Genomic DNA, 18167 nt, shown 5'->3' on the forward strand with positions numbered 1-18167 from the left:
ACTGGCTGTTTTGGACGCGGCCATTTTATCGAGTTGGTGCAGCTGGAAAGCCACCTAGCTGGGAATGATGTCACCTACTCTCGACCACTTGGAATTGTGAGAAAACTGGAATGCACCGATAGGTTAACAGTACAGTCACTTTATTCCCAACAACAGCACAGCAAATTTTGGTGAACAGACGTTGATCTTGCACTAATTTCTACAAATCCATGTACATATCCATGAGAATAAACAATCTGGGAGATAATGTGAAATATAACTCTATTTTCTCTTATTAGAGCAATGTTGTGACCAGAAAATAAAAATCATTCAATCAGTAACACAAACGGATCGTGTGCACGGTATCCTGCGGCCTGAAGACAAGGGTAACAAAACTCCTGTAAAATATTTTCTTTCCCTAATATTGATAACTTATCATAACCAGATCAGTGTCTAATTCCAGTCTGGATTGTCAGTTATTAAAATCGGCTTCTGCTAGATTAATCATGGTTCACATTAATGCTCTGATGTTTAACTGATATAAAACAGAATAACTTTGAGGTCTGCAGATAAGATATCCTCATCGCTTTCTAACATCATCAGTCCAGCTATCCATGATGGCAGGTTGTAGCTGATACAAGATCATTAGGACTCTCCAATATAGTAATGGTGGCATCCAATTCCAGCGCCAGGACATAGAATCAGGTTGGGACATTGGTGGCGATGGGCGGGCCCGATTTATCAAGTGAAGTTTGAATTTATAAGAGGCCAAATTCTAGATTAATAATATAATATTTGACCCATGTGAATGCAGATTAGGTATAGAAAAGCAAGACATTTTCCTCTACTATCTCCTCTACTATAAAAGAAAACCAAAAACACAAAAAAAAAAAAAAAAAAAAAAAAAAACTTTTGCAGCACTTCGCCCAAAATTGGATCCAGCTGATATCAGCTGTGACTGACTGATAAAACAGAAAATGTAACATTTTTTTCATGAATAGCAGAGCCAGTGTAGTAATCTCAACCAATGATCAGACGTCATAAATTAATGACACTCTAAGGCCGAGATCAGTTAAGAACATAAACAGTGATATTGTGAGAGGTAAGTTCAGCCCCACGGACCACATTTCACACATAACAACACAAATGCACAGCGTAGATGATTCTTGAAAGTTGATGCCTGACACAAGTTCCTTTCTTCGTGTTATTGTTGAACCTTTTTTATGTCTGTTGTCAAAAGGTATGAGTTTACTAGTACTTCAATAAAGCTAGCTAATGACATAGTGCCAAATATCACAACGACATATAGAATATAATATATAAACACTGCCATGTTTTCTGTATCTAAGCTTATCTAAAATGCTAAATGAGGCAAAGTGGGAAACTGTTCTGAGGTCAGACTGCAGACTAAAGAGGAGAGGGAGCGCTTCCACATCTGTGTTCCATCAATGCTGAAATGTACATGGAGGCTTTAGAGCAACATGTCTTTCAGGGAAGGCTTTGCAGATTTCAGCAAGACAATGCTGAACTGCATACTGCATCCATCACAGCAGCATGGCTTCACAGGAGAAGAGTCCAGGTGCTGAACTGGCCTGCCTGCAGTAAAGACCTTTTACCAACACACAACATCTGGATCATCATGAAAGCAAAAATCCACCAATAAAGGTCCAGGACTGTTGAGCAGCTAGAATACTGTATCAGACCAGAATGGGAACAAATTTCTATCCTAAAACTGGTCGTTTACCGACAGATTATCCTTTATTAGTTGCACATGGGGACATTTACAGGATTACAGCAACAGAGACCTAGCAGCTCTTGAAGGAATCATAAATAATTTTAAAAAAGGGGTGTAAAAGAAACTGTATATATATGTAGTGCAAAACTAAAAAAAAAAAAAAAAAAAAGGAAAAAAAATTGTTATGTAGTGTCACTTATAACTTAAGGTGATAAGTGATATTTACAAATGTTCTATCGTGTCCAAACTAGAAATGAGCATTTTAGGTGATTTTTGACAAGTAACAATGTTTCCATTACATCATCAATAATGACATAAAAAATACTTTGTCTCCAAATGGAAATTGTAAATCCTGCATGAGATGCTATTTGTATAATGTGTGTGTTCCATAAACAAGTGATTTTACCTTTTTATATAGTTAAGATTATGTGGGCTCTAGAGTCCCTTATTGTACAGCAGGTAGATAAGAAAGTGCATCAGGGACACAGGGATTGCTTCAAGGGCAACCTGCTATGCTACGTGAGCTAAACACCGCACCCACAGGAACTTTCAGCAACAACAAAACCAGTCATTTTCCTTATCTTTCCATGTGGTCTTTTTGCTCCTGAAGCAACATTTCTGTAGGGGTTTAGGAACCATTCTGGTCTAGTCTCTTGCCTCTACTATTGGTGAAAACTCCAACAGAAATACTAAACGTTCCGCTTCCACACCAAGGTCGGGAGGCGGAGGAAAGGTGATCACTCCTGCGTGAAACTGCAACTAGCTTCAGCGTTAGCTCACTTCAATTTACCCAGCACTGGTGAAGCAGAATCGGGACTCTGCTGGAGCTAGCAGAGCCATGTGGTGTTAATTGCTAAAGCTTGTAAATTCACCACTAAACAGGAAGTTTCTTACAGCAGTTTTTTCTGCTCCGACGTTACCCCTTCCCCTCCCCTGCGCTGAGCTTCTATCCTCCTCTCCAGCCATTTGTAATGGGGCCATGCTGTTCTTTTAGCAGCGTTGTAAAGCCTGGTACACACATAACTTTTTTTTAAACTTATGAGATTTTTTATCTGGTCAAGACCTCACATGTGAAGATAAAAAATCAGGCATTTATCAGTGGTCTTGGGATTATTGTTAACAGAAAAAGCCAGAATTGAAAAAATAACAGACTGGAGACGGCATGAACACAGACTTCATATCCTTCCTTGTTTCCCAACCAGCTCGCTCTCTGACTGGCTACATTCCATACCACATCACCATCCATACAGTCAGAATGCACGAGTCGTCTGAGTTCCTCAGAAATCGGCTCTGAACTATTGAACATGTTCAATATTTCCGATTGTCGGCAACGACCCGTTTCGAAGCGGATTATTGGGACAAATCTGCTCGTAACACACCTCAGACCAAATGATAATTGTACAGTAAAATCTTATAAGAGTCAGGATAATCGGGCGTTTGCTGTCCATGGTCGGGAAGATGCACAATCGAGACAAAAACAAGGTGACAGGTGTCGGTCCACCCCTGCACACAGCATCTTATACCCTCAGGAGCTCAGTCATTTTACACACAAACCCAACTTTTTGTTCATTGATTTTCTGTCTGCTTTTTGTCTTTGATTTCATTGTTTGTGTCCTGGTCTGCTTTGAAAGACATCTTTAAATAAGATGACTTCATCCCCTGAAAAGGAAGAAATGCTGACATTTTTCTCGGGTGGAAACATTGGACAAAAAGAGAAGCAGCAGAGGAGTGAAGGAAACAAAACTGTGACAGTAAACGACAAGGAAGACTCAAAATAATCCAGGATTTCCTTCAGCTCTAATCTGCAGAGAAGAGGAGGAGGTGAGCACTCTCCATACCTCCTCCATACCTCGTCTTATCAGTCCTGGGCAGACCTTTGCTCCTCGGCTCTGCTGTCCATAGACCATCTGTCTAATCTGAAGTCATTGTGCGCTGCGGGTCAGGTGGGCCTGGCAGTGGCCCGGCAGCATGGTGGATCTGAATTTAACTGCTCCAGAATAAACAGACTCTGCCTCTGCTGATAATACTTGTCTGTCACTGTTTGTTCTTTTTCAATGCCTTCCCACTCGTCTGTTTCCCACATCTGCTCCTGCAAAACGTCAACAATAATTCAATAAACATTCCCATGTTAGGGCCGACATCCAGACTGAGGTGTGATATGTTTGGAGCATCCACTGTCAGCCCTTCATCGGCTCCTCCTCCTCCTCCATGTTCCCGCTGCTGCACTTCATTATCCATCCTTTAGGAGGCCTTGCTCCCTGAGCTCATCATGGAAACCTCTGAGGAATACAGCGATGGGATCTCCACACCGTTACCATGGATACATGTTTTTTAGCCTTGAGTTTCCTCTCCTCTCCTCTCCTCTCATCTCCTCTGCTGGGTATTTGATGCTGCAGCTGTAGCAAACTGCTGTCCACACATCTGCTTCACCTCCATCTGGTTGGTTCACACTCGTCAATCACTCAACCAACAACCTGCAGAGAGGACGGAGGAGTCCTGCTTCTCCTCATGTCCCAGAGGGCTGATTTTCTGCACCTCCATCTTGACCATCAGGCCTTCCTGTCACATCTTTGAGACAATAGCATCAATCCATTACAAACTCATTAAAAACTAGGAGCAACAGGCTGGGGTATGTTTGGTGGAGACCATGCTCACAACTCTTATTTATTTTAATCAAATTTACAATAAACATCAGTAAATTAATGTTTTCTACACTGTGAACCGTTTCATTAGCCTGATTAGAACATATTTAGTGGATACAACTTAATTTTAATCTAGTTGTAATTAAGACTCATCTAAAATAAGTCAGCAATTATTTTGAGAACAAAGGGTTGAATGAATTAACCCTTAAAACTCTTCCAGATCTCTAGCATCTCTGACTCAGTTTCTCAGGAATAGTAGTGTGTAACTCTGTGGGGTAAATTCTGATGGATAGTTTACCCTTCAGGTTATGGCAGCTGAGTAGCTCAGTTGCCAGGGCACCCGTCTCCCATGCAGGAGACCAGCGTTTGAATCCCACATGAATATTAACACCTTCCATTTGGGTCCTTAGGCAAGACCTTTAATACTACTGCTTAACCACCTTCAGATGTAAGTAGCTTTGCAGAAAAGAATCTACGTATGTTTTCCGGGCATTCAAATCCCATCCAGGAGGTAAACAATCCATCTGTAAAATGTAGTGTTTATTCAGAGACTCTATATGATAAATCCACAATGATCCATGATCACACCATTATTTATCACATTTTTGTAATAAAAGAAAAATCTTACTAGTATGTAGAGATGTCATGATTACTTAATTAAGTCGTTAATATAACAGCAGATCAGCGCCAGTTCAGCTTCTGCTTGTGTTGCTTTGTTTTGGTTCCGTGTGGGTTGCAGAAGAGGCGTGTTAGAGGCGTGTTAGAGTGGGTCAGTATGACAAAGGAAGAGTTATTCCCTCCAAACAAATAGATTAAGGACTTGCAAAGGCAGTAAATTACTCATTTTATGTGCATATTTGTATTGTATTTACAACATACTCTCATTGCCAACTTAGATCAAATTCTACAAACTGAAATTATTCTGGTAAATTTTTTTTAAGGAAAGAAATTTGCATATTTTTCTTTTAGTATATCCAACGTGTTATATTTTACAGTGTGTGATTAATAAGTCCACAGCCAAAATGTGCTGTAGTTAGCCTCCAGAAACCAACAAACACTTCAGCGACAGGTAACAGGTAACCTATCTGATCAGCCAATAACACACTGCCAACAAGGTTCTGATGGATCTGAACCAGTTCCACCAGCAGCTTGTTGAATGATGGCAGAAATGTATCTGACAGCAGGACCATGTCTCTGTCTGATCGTCCTCTGTGATGTCAAACATGTCGGCTCCATCCTGAAGAGGAAATGTCTGAATCACCTGCAGGATATTTCCTCTGCAGACCCGTCTCATCCCTCAGCGTAGATTAATTCAGTTTATCATCTGTAATGTGTGCTTTCTGTCTGTAAACGCCTCTTTACCAGCAGCTAATCTCCCCCTGAAGGTCCAGAAAGTTCTGCAGGACACAAACATGTGGACTGAGGGGGTGGGGGTGTTATTGTCCCTGTCTGACTGAGCCTCTGCAGGTCATTCTCTGGGCACCACTTTTTTCTTGTTCTTGTCTCCTGTCTCTTGTTCTTATCCTTCAAAGGAGTTTTAATGCTTCAGAGCTTCAGACAGACAGATGGCCCACATGATGAAGAGCAGGAGGAAGAACACGTACAGCAGCCTGAGATGTGATGTAGTGGTGCTGGAGTTCTGATCCGTCTGGTCCTCGTCCTCAGGTCCCTCCAACCTGATGCTCCTCTGCTCTCCAGCACATCCAGCCCCATCTGAGGGACTTATTTAATTTTCCATTCAATTAATCAGTGTAATCATGATCCAGTCAGAGTTAATGACGGAGGCACCAGGAGCTGAAATCTGTCTTGACTCGGTGGAGAGATGCTCCAGTTCTGATGGCTTTTATAATTAGCAGGAGTGGTTAGTTAGAGCTGACTGTAGGATGGTGAAGGGGGTGATGGAGGGCTTCACTCATCTGAATGTTAATGTTTACATTTCAGCCAAGAGGGTGAAGAGAGAACTCACTTACATGAAGAAGAAATAGTTTCAGTCGTTGTTTCTGACAAGATCTGAGATGATTTTTCAGAGATCCTCTCACTATTGACTCCAGCTTTCTCTTGACATTTTGGTCCATATATTTGTTGTTTTCCTGACTAAACAACAAATCCATCCTCATTGTTCACTTCATTAGGCACTAGTACCAGGTTAGACCCCTTTTTCCTTCAGGACCACCCTAATTCTTGGTGTTATAGATTCAACAAGGTGTTGGAAACATTCCTCAGAGGTTTTGCTCTATATTGACATGACAGCATCACACAGTTGCTGCAGATTCACGATGAGAATCTCCCGTTCCACCACATCCCAAAGCCACTCTGTTGAGATCTGGTGACTGTGGAGGCCGTTGGAGTCCAGTGAACTCATTGTCATGTTTGCGTGTACAAAATTCCTTCTATTAGGTCACAATTCTGATCAGACCTGAACTGTTTGCTTGAGCCTGAAAACGTTATTCTGATCAGGATGTGTGTTTACATGTAAGACATGTTTGAATGGAATAAATATGTTTGATATTTGACTGCTGACTCTCCGGAAAATGCAGTAGAAGAAGAACCAGATATAAATAAACGTTGCTGGATGTGTGAATTTATCACCATGCTGTAAGCATTTTATTCCAATCAGGCTTCTAATCTGAATACGTAAACATGGCTGTTGTCATGTGAAAGAAACCTGTTGGAGATTATTTGAGCTATGTGACATGGTGCATTATCCTGCTTCTTACTGGTTATTTTCTCTTTTTCAGGACATTCTCTGTAAACTAGAGATGGTTGTGTGAAAATCCCAGTAGATCAGCAGTTTCTGAAATACTCAGACCAACAACCATGCCACCTTCAAAGTCAGTTAAATCCTCTTTTTTCCTCATTATGATGTTCAGTTTGAACTTCAGCAAGTCATCTTCACCGTGTCTACATGACTAATTGTACTGAGTGGCTGCCAAGTGATTGGCTGATTAGATATTTGAGTTAATAAGAAGTCAAACAGGTAGACCTGAGGGGTTTTCCATGAAAGTCACTCAATAAAGAGAAAGTCAGACTCAAACAAGCTCCATCTCTTAATTAACCTTTAAGTCATTCCACAAACACAGCTCATCCTTATTTAATCCAGATTGATTCAAGACAGACCTGCATAGTCTGACTTAGTGCAGCACTGGCATGTCTAAGAAGCCCAGATGAATGGACGAAGGAAAAGTGGGTGAAACAAGTGAGACTGAAGCCAAATATGAGTGATATTCTCGTCAGATCAAACGCTGCTGACATGCAAACATATTTTCACCAAAATCAGGCAAACCTGCAGCCCTCAAACGGACCAGAGCGGTGGTCTGGCCAAATGTGTTGGCTGTGTAAGTTTCCATGATTGAATCTATGCCACTTGTTGAGCCAGCTGGACTGAATGAAACATATTTGCAAACAACTTAAACTTGAACTTGTTCAGATCATGTGAGGTCCCGCAACAGTCACTGCCTACATTTCCCCAGCGCTACGCCTACTTCTCACTATGTTACCCATGATGCACTGCACACTCTAGAATAACAAACCAGCAATGCTCCGTGGCAACGCAGGTGAGTCCTGCTCTAAAACAGTAAGTGCAGGTGATAAGGCGCTGCAGACGCAGTGTGAACATCAGACGGCTTGTCTGCTTATGATTATTTACGGCAGTAGTTCCCAACCCACTTTCCTTGGGGACCCCTCATGCAAATACTAAAAAGCCGTGGACTACCTGCCCCACCCCGTGCTGTAGCCATGCTGGTTTTATGCTGTCAAAAGTGAGATTCTGACCATAAATAATGTATTCTGGCTGAGTCCTGTCCTTCCATAAAGCCTTAGCTCCTTCTCCAGGAGACTCATCCAGCTCTGCTGTCACAAAAAATCCTAACTGAGATCTTTCCTGCCAGAGGCCACAGCTCTGTAAAACAGCTCTGTTAGACAGAGACTCCGGACTCACAACTGGTTTACTATGCTTCTTACATTATTTCTTCATGCACCACCGTACTTCAGTTTTTAATCTGGTACCCTACATTGTCCCATTATTCATAATTTTAGTTTATCCTGGATACTTATTAATGAATTGTCTATTGTAAATAGTATTTTCAATCTACATTTTTATTTATATATACTTATATATATATATATATATATATATATATATATATATATATATATATATATATATATACTTATATATATATACGTAAGGATGTATATATAATTTTTAAAATTTTATATGCATACATCTTTTTTCTCTCACATCTCTTATTTTTCTATTTTTGTATATAGTATTTTTGCATTTAGTTTATTTTTACTCTCTTTTACTCTCTGATTTTTATGCTGCTGTTAACACTGAAGCTTCCCAGTCTGGGATTAATAAAGTACGTCTGATTCTGATTCTTAGACAAATTAACAACATATAGCCTTACTTCTTTTTTTCTCAAAATGGGGACAATGTGTGGACATTAATCACAATGGCTCTGAATGTTGAAAGCATCGAGGACCCCTTGTGCTCGTTGGGGGTCTTGCACCCCAGGTTGGGAACCACTGATTTACAGGAATATTACATACTGTCTGACAATAAAATATAACATTTCAGTTGTTCAAGAAATGATCATTTTCTGTTCTCTGTCAAGGCCTCAGACTATGGATACATAATACCCCGGGGATTTTTTGGCAGTGAGACATGTTTTATGTCTCTTTTATCAGTTTTAAATGCATTTTATTATTTTAGTGTTGTAACAAAGTCAGATTAAATATGGGGATTAAGCTTGATTGTGTCTCCATGCCATCTCACCTGTGTTTCTGAGAGATTATTTATCCTGTCTGAAGAATAAATCTTGTTAAAATCTCAAACTAAGATCATTCTAAAATCCAACAGCAGCCTGAGAGACAAAGCTCAGGGCTTGTGAAAATCTTTTTAAACTCAAAAATTTTCTCATTAGGACTGTGGAGGGTGGACAGACAGATGTCCTCAGTGTCCAACAGCGTGTCCATCCAAAGATCCTAATACAAACAGAAGCAGCAGGACTCTGAGAGGAGGTGCAGGCCTCCTGCAGCAGGCCATTTGTTCCAGGACTCCTCCTGCAGCTTGATATACGAGTGCTGCATCGACCAACATGCCGCCGTACAAATCTCCACAGACGTCCCGCTAAACGAGTCTGTCAGCGGCCGTGAAGGATCCTATAGCTGCTCCATCTGAAGTGATGGACGCCCCACTCAGACCACGGCATCGCTCCAGAACATCTGTCAGGATTCAAGAGGAAACTCCAGCCATGAAGGAGAGACCGCCGTGATGGAGGGGCCGTGTTCACGGCCTCACACTCCTTTTCTAAAGGTGTCAAACAGGAAACTCGGGGTTCTGATCACTGAGCAGCTGCTTCTGAAAACTGAGCAGCGCTTCTCAGAGGTATGTGAGAAAATAAAAAAGTAACTCTAAATTTGATATCTTTCTTACTTAATAGATCTAAATTTAATTTGTCTGATAAGGTGAGTCAGTTCAGGTGATCAGGATTACTACACACATGCAGAAATGTACACGTATGTACATTTAAATTAAGTGAGCTTTAAAAAAGTTAGCCTAATCATCATGTGAAATGCTCTAGATTAAATGTTTGATTTTGAAGATCCACTGTGATCTGAAAGCTGTAATGCATGTGTAAATGAGTAAATATGTAAATATGTCAAATAAATCAGGGCTCCAGACTAACGTTTAGCTTTGGTTGCACTGGTACATCTAACTTTTTAATTTTGGCGCCCCCTTATTAAAAGATCATGTTCATTTATTTTGATCTGGTTTTCTAAACAGCGCCACGTTACAGGAGAAATCATTTCAGAGTCCCTTTCCTCTAGGACAGGTTCATGCCATAGTTTTATTCTTCTTTACATTTTATTATTAAAAACTAAACAGTCTAATGTTATTTTCATGACAGCATGTCATAGCTGCTCTGTGCCACACGCAAACATGCACACACATGTTAGTACAGCGAACAGGGAGCACGTGTCGATAAACACACCAACCAGCTGAAAATCAGACAAAAATATCTTTTCTTTTGTCTTTCTTTTTTTTTTAATTATGCCAGGGAGGTGAAGATAGAAACACTTGCAGTCCAGCAAGGAGCAGCCTACAAAAACCAGAAGATCAAGTTCATAGAAGCTGATAAAATTATTTCTTTGCTTTCTTCCACAAGCTAATAGAGACACTGAACCATACTGGATGCCATAGTTTTTATAAAACAGAAAATACGTAGTGAACTGAAGTGAACCATCAAAAGAACTCTGACCTGGTGATTTTATCGGCTGATACCACCCCTGCTGCCACCTTCAGGTTAGGAGGAAAAACGCAACACAACACCAAAACGATGCGCACCTCCTACGCTTGAATGCAAGACAAACTCACCAGCGTCAACTACGCCATAACCGACCAACACTACGTGAGCAGAAATCTGTCTTTGAGCTGAAAACATTGCACAGCTGACAAAGTGGAATATACATCACTGTTAGAATTTCTGAGTCATATTACGGCTTCATTTTGATCCAAAATTCTTTTAGGTTTTATTAACATCAGCACATTATTTATATTCCATCTTCCAGAGCTGCGTAGCGTTGGACTTTAGTTCTTTTTTTTCTTTTTTTAATAATCTGCTAGCCACTGCTGAACTTTTGGGAGAGCGTTGATCTGCGTCAGTGCAGGCTTTCCTGCTTCATGTAAAAAAACTAGTGAGGATAATAGATGACAACCACAAATGAGCAAATTCCAACATCTTTCACATTTTACAATCGACTCCGGCTTCCGTTGTCTCGTCTCGGTCTTTGTACCAGATGTCTGTTCACTTCAAACCAACAAACTGTTGGATCAGAGCCAATCAGAGGTGAAGACCCACACCTTCTCTCAGCTTTTTTTAATTTTTTTTATTGTTATTATTTTTAATCACAGTGTTATTCTTCTCAGAACTCAGGTAAAAAGGGAATGCACGTAAAATACGCTGGCAGACATTCAGAGAGATAATTAAAGTCTTCCAGACCTGAGAAATGTTAGATGTCCCGGTGCAACCAAGAAAAAAGTTAGTCACATGCCACCAGTTTTTGGTTTCATGTATATATATATATATATATATATATATATATATATCAAATATAAATACTGTTTAATTTTTATTTAAAAAAATAAAAGGGATCAATTTTATAAATAAAACATCAAAAAAATACATTTATTCCCTGTACCTCTTAGTCCATTACGGGTCGCGGGTAAACTGGAGCATCTACATACTCCTACTCAGACCATGGAAACATCTGAACCTAATTATGCTGACAACAGTCCGCTCTATATTACTGTCTCACCAGGAGACTGTGGTCCCAGACAAAACCATCAGTTCCTTCTTCGATTAAATCAATACTCAGTTTGGATTGTGTTTGGACCCCAAAAAATGGATGAGTACCAAAAAACTGGTGTCCGGTTTCAGTCGGCAATGTTAAAACAATAGATTTATCCAGAAATCTTCATGTCATTTTGGATTCTGAGCTAAATTTTAACAGCCACATTTAAGCAGGAACCAAATCAGCCTTTTACCACCTGAAGAATAAATCTAGAATAAGGTGACTGATGGCTCTGAATGGTTCTGGCCCCAAATGTAAATCCGATCTGCTGATGCCATATGAACCACTGATATCGAAGTTTGGTTTCCATCCTGAGAGCTGAAACTAAACATTTACTTTTTCTGAACCTGAAGTCTGATCCTAACTTTAAGTTCTGGTAAATCCGTAATTCTTTTATTTGGAACAGCTTTTAATTAAGATGAGGGTATTTTTTATTATGAGAAGTTTTAGCTGCTGTGTTTAGTTCAGTCTGAGCTGAGACACACATCTATCAGATGGAGAGTTTAAACTGAAGCAAGGCTCAGCTAATATCCAGAGAGGAGAGCATATAAAACCCTCACAACCAACAATGGCTTCCTCAGCTGACGTGTCAACATGAATGATGCCTCCATCAGACGGCAGGAGGCCTCCAGGCTCTGATGTTTCTCCTCAGTTCAAACTTTAGTTACCATCATCTGAATATGATGAGTCTCCATGTGAAGGATCAGTTTCTCATGTTTCTCTTCAACGTGGAGATTCAGAAATAACCTGAAGAGCGACACAAAGTGAAGTACAGTCTGTAGGGAGGAGGAAGAGTAACAATAATGGAGGTCTAACAACCACAATTCTGCCACATCTGAAGCTCCAGGGGCTGTTTGGAGCTCCGGGGGCCATCCAGGTGAATAATTCAGAGCTGTGAAAGAGCAGAGACGTGGCCTTGAATTTAGAGGAGCAGCTGGATGGCTGCCTGGATGGACCACATAATAGACCTTCATAATTTTTTTTTAACCTTTATTTCAGGCAAAACTTGAAGAACATTTTCTTATTTACTATGTTGGCCTGGCATCAAGTCTTTAGATCAGAAACAACATTTAGTTTTTTTAGTTTACAGTGTTATATGGAGAGAAAATAGACTCAATATGGATCCGATTAGATGTGATCAGCTGCTGTGTCCATGTAGAATCCTCACAGGTTCTCAAGGACATGCTGTGTTTAAGAACTGTAGGAAAGCTCGGTCATCTCGGATTGAATTTAATTAAAAATTGCCATTTATTCATATGTAGATATACAGACAGATAAATAGATAGATAGATAGATAGATAGATAGATAGATAGATAGATAGATAGATAGATAGATAGATAGATAGATAGATAGATAGATAGATAGATAGATAGATAGATGAACAAATGAATGAATAAAAAGGGAATTCTTCTGTCATCCATTCCACACATTTCCAGCTGTTTGATATGATTTATAGATGAACCTTTATCTGAACCAAGCTGTTGGGGTTAAAATGGACTAAATCATTCAGAGTAAATGAAGCTGAAATCATTGAAATGACCTCTGTTACTTCGTGAGAGATGTTCTGAAGCAGCAGAAATGAAGCACATCAGTAATTCTGGTCTCCACCAGATGAAGCTAAGCATCGGACATTAAGAAGCTTCATAAAGCTGATTCAGCTTCATCACAATCAGAGACACAAGAACTTCTAGCACTGTCACACATCACTCTAATAAAAACCTCCCTCAGGGCCACGTTAACGGGATGGGGGTCCATAGCTGAGAGTTATTGCAGCAACAGCTCACTCCTAGACCGCGTTCATACTGCCCCGTATCCCGTCCATTGTGTGTGGAAGTGATTGATGTTTTCAACTATTTCCAGTGTCTGCTCGACAAAGTCAGGATTTCTTATGAACCACCAACCTGGGAGGGGGTTGTTTTACATCAGGTGACCACTTCAGTTGTAATTATCCTTTCAATACGTCCTAAAATCTACATTAATTTGACCCATTGTGCCCTATCAAGACTTTTCTCGTTCCACGCCTGCATAGCATAAACCATTTCTACCACCCTAACCCACGTTAGAGAGGGTTGCTCCTCTGATTTGTATCTCTCATGGTCTCAAAAAGGTAAAACTGCCCATCCAACATCTGCACAGCACCAATCATTTTGAGAAGACATCCTCTTCTTTAGTCTTTTTCCACTCCCACTAGATATCTGAAATCAGTCCATCTGGCTGTGTTTTACTTCTGTGGCTCCAAATACCATAAAATAAATACAAACAATATCTACAGTAATGGAAATGGCTACTGTTGTTTAATGTCAACATTTTAAATCTTACAACTTGACTTCATAGGCAGGAAACGGCAACGAGACTGCTAGTTTAGCTTACTTGTGCTAGCAAGTGGAAAAGTGGAAAAATTGTCACTCACATATACAGCGCCAGTGTGTTGCACCTGTGGTATTGAGCAGTGATAAACCATTTTCAAAAAGAATATGATCCATATGATCTAGTTGGCCTACTTTACATTCCATATAATTTTCCTCCAGAGGAGGAGCTGACGTCAGTCTTCCTACATGAAGACAGCTCAGCTCTGTCTACTCCAGAAAAATGATGAAGAAAAGTGATGAAGACTTACGTTGAGCTGCAGGGTCTCCGTCCACTGTCCGATCACTCGGTAGCCCGGCCCCGTCACATTGTTCCACTGGTACTGGAACAGGTCGTAGCGTCCAGGAGCATCGCCGTTTCTGTTGAACGTCACTGACGTTCCTGCACTTCCTGTGGAGGAAAAACAGCTCAAAACGTCTGACGTTCAACATTCGGTTCAACGACTGGAAGTCTGTGAACAGTTTTTAAGTTCCTCTTGTCCGTGACAGCAGGAAGCGTCACAAACTGATCGATTCAACCCAGTGAAGCCAAAATTAGTCCTGAACACTAGAAAATCTTCCAAACACAAATGATGTGTCTGGTCATTCCTGCAGGGTGAAGATGACCTCTCTGATTGATAAAATAACCACACATGACTTCATCCAGAGAGAAACCTGAAGCTAAATGGTTAGTTGCCTCTGGGGGAATTAAACCATTAACATTCCCAACAACCACTCTTCCTTCTGGGCTACAGTGGCCGCCAACAGCTGCTGTCCGTGTCCTCCGGTAGCTCCTGCTAGCTTCTTGTTTCTTCTATTCTGTACAGAAAAGTCTGACCCTGCAACAGTCAGAAGTCGGTCTATGCATCCTCTATCTGCCTTTGACCATACATGAAAAACTAGATGCTATGACATTATCAGAGCTCTAAAGACGCATTTTTATCAACTGGCTTTTATCATAAGTTGACCTGAATAATTTAATTTCTTTAACTGTCCTAGTCCTTATTGTCTTAATTGTTTTTAATTTGTTTTTGTTTTAATCAATGTTTTTGTATTGCTTTATTTTCTTGCTGTATTATTCTTCACTTTATTTTATTTTAGATGTTTGTAGTTTGTAGAGTATGGACAGCATGACCTGAAATGTGCTATATAAATAAACCTGACCTGACCTAAATGAGCTTCAGCATCCATCCATCCATCCATCCATCCATCCATCCATCCATCCATTCATCCATCTTGAAAACCTGCTTGTTTCAATGCAAACAGCGCAGCACTTACAACGAGAGAAGCAGGGTACAGTCTGGACAGGTTGACCAGGACCAACATAGAGACACAAGCAACCACTCACACTTTCTCCACGGGAGAATTTAACAACAGTTAAACTTTCATGCATGTCCTTGGACTGTGGGAGAAAGGAGACAGTCCAGTATTTTACTGTGTTTTCTTAATAGCCTTATCGCGATCATTTAGAAATAAACACCCCTAAGAAACTGTGTGTGTTCAGTTCTTCTGTATAAACTCAACACCAGGACAAAGAAAACACTGAAGAGTTTGTGTTGTGTTTGAGTCATGTGATCTGAGTCGGTCAAACACCTGCTGAAGGTATTAGACTGTCCAGATCAGTTCTGGTTGCAGCTGCAGGTCTGAAAAACCATCAGGTTCCTGTTTCTAAAGTGAAGCCAGTTCTGAATGGGTCTAAAAACCAGCTTGAATCATAACGTGGGTGAGCTGCTTCCTCAGGCAGCAGCTTCATACTGAATGGGTTTTTTTCTCAGACAATATTTGGCTCACGTTCAAGGGAGACAGAGAAAGTTCTGTGAGTCTTTATCTTTATTTCTGTAAGAATCACTTCCTCAGTCTTTACTGTGCTGATTCTAGTCTATCGAGTCTACTGTAGGTTAATCAGGTCAGACTGTGGGGGGTGTACAGCAGAGACTCAGCTCAGGAATGCCATGAGCTGTTATTGCTCGGATGGAGTAGCTCAGACAGCGAAGCTTCACCTGTCGTTGATCATCAACCACGACTATGAGTTCACTGTACTCCAACGGCCTCCAGTGTCACCACATCTCAATCCAATAGAGCAGGGATTCTCTAAATGGGGATGTGACATGATAAGAGTGGAGTGTGGGGTAAGATTAAGTAAGTAGAGGTGTCACAGCATCAAGAATTACTGAAGTAGAAGATGAGACACGTAACATAGACAAAAACTGGCTCATCTATTGGTTAAGACAGGGAAACTTTGGCTCTCCACTGCATTAGAGTAAAAAACATGGAGCTGCATCAGATCCTAGCGGTCTTGGGTTGATCATATTTTTTTAAACATATATAAATCTGTTTATTAGCATTTTGAAGAAACACACAAAGTCACGGATTCAGTAAATGCCCAAAGTCGGTCCTCGAGGGCCGCTGTCCTGCAGATTTTCCAATGTTTCCTGCTTCAACACACCTGACTCAAATGAAATAGATCTAAAAGCTTATTACGTTTTGCACAATGACTCATTAATTTTAGTCAGGAGCTTTTGGAGCAGGGACACATCAAAAACCTGCAGGATTGTGGCCCTTGAGGACCGGAGCTGGGCACCCCTGTTGTACAGGCTCCTAGGAAAAGCATTGAGGAGATTAATGACTGAATGTGCCTGAACTTTCTCCAGTTAAACAAAAACAAAATTGAGGTGATTGTATTTGGAGCCAAAGAGAAACACTTAAAGGTCACCACAGAGCTTCAGTCTATAAACCTAAAAGCCACCAACCAGGCCAGAAATCTGGGTGCATTGATGGACTCAGACCTTTGAGAAACACATTAAGGGAATCACAAAGTCAGCCTACTGTCACCTTGAGAATATATCAATGGTAAAAGATCTGATGTCTCAGCAGGACCTGGAAAAACTAGTCCATGATGTCATCTTTAGTCGGCCCAATTATTCTAACAGTGTTTTTACAGGTTAGACACCTGCAGCTTATTCAGAACTCTGCTGCTCAGGTCCTCACTAAGACCAAGAAAGTGGACCACATCAGTCCAGCTCTGAGGTCTTTACACTGGCAACTATACTTCTGTTAAGTTTTGTAGTGGGGGTGGGTTAAATAAGCTTCTCCCCACTCCTTTTCAGACATTTATATGGTGTTTTTCTGTTTATGTATTTTTTGTTTACTTTTTTTTGTTTACTTATTTTTTGTTTATTTATTATTACTGTTTCCTATGGCTAAGATGTCTGAATACAGTGTTTTTCATCATCATCATCATCATCATCATCATCATCATCATCATGTTCACTGCTGGTCTATAAAGCTCTGAATGGTTCAGGACCAAAATACATCAGTGACCCCTTGACCCAGTATCAGAACCTTCAGGTCATCTGGTTCCAGTTTCTTATCAGTTCACAGAGTCAGAACTAGACACAGAGAAGCTGCATTCACCTTCTATGCTCCACATGTCTGGAACAAACTCCCAGAAAGCCTCAGATCAGCTGAAACACTCAATTTATTTAAATCCAGGTTAAAGACCCACCTGTTCTCTGCTGCATTTTAATAGTTTTTATTTAGAGTCCAGATCTGCATCTGGTTCTTTTACACTGAAATCTTAACTTTATTTCTTTATCTGAGCTTTTTTTCTTTCTGTTTTTATGTAATGAATTTAATCCTTTTTAATCTTTGTTTTTCTAATACACTTGTATTTTTTCTGCACTTTGCTTTTTTTTAGTTTTTATGTTTTGTGTAAAGCACTTTGTGTCTTGAATTGTCTTGTACATAAAATGTGCTATACAAATAAATTTGCCTTGCCTTGCCTAAAATAACTGACTATGATAATAATAATAATAATAATAATAATAATGATGATAATATACACTGAAGAAGAGAAAGAGTATTCACAAGACCCCAACTAAAAAAAAAAAAAAAAAAAAAAAAAAAACGGCAGCAATTTAAAGTAACCTGTCTTCACCAGATTATGCAGAGTCATTCTCTACCACTCCCAATTCATCATGTCGGTATTGCTAAAGTAAGTCAAATAGGGCATCTATACCTCATTAAATTTGTCCTTTTTACCTCTCAGAGGGAACTTGATCCTCTCCAACGCAAGGTGAGACAAAATGTTCCTGATCCACCCGACAGGA

General features: G+C 40.2%; 1 protein-coding gene across 2 annotated transcripts in view; it reads right to left on the minus strand.

Moving 5' to 3' along the window:
- The window catches only part of LOC121636449 (metabotropic glutamate receptor 7-like), a 232700-nt gene that overhangs the window by 45784 nt on the left and 168749 nt on the right, over nt 1-18167 (minus strand). For both annotated transcript variants that reach the window (XM_041979968.1, XM_041979967.1), the window contains exon 7: nt 14331-14470. In XM_041979968.1, the coding sequence (XP_041835902.1) occupies nt 14331-14470 (140 nt within the window). The remainder of the gene's footprint in view (nt 1-14330; nt 14471-18167) is intronic.

Source organism: Melanotaenia boesemani, chromosome 3 (genome assembly GCF_017639745.1).
Source record: "Melanotaenia boesemani isolate fMelBoe1 chromosome 3, fMelBoe1.pri, whole genome shotgun sequence".
NCBI lineage: Eukaryota > Metazoa > Chordata > Actinopteri > Atheriniformes > Melanotaeniidae > Melanotaenia > Melanotaenia boesemani.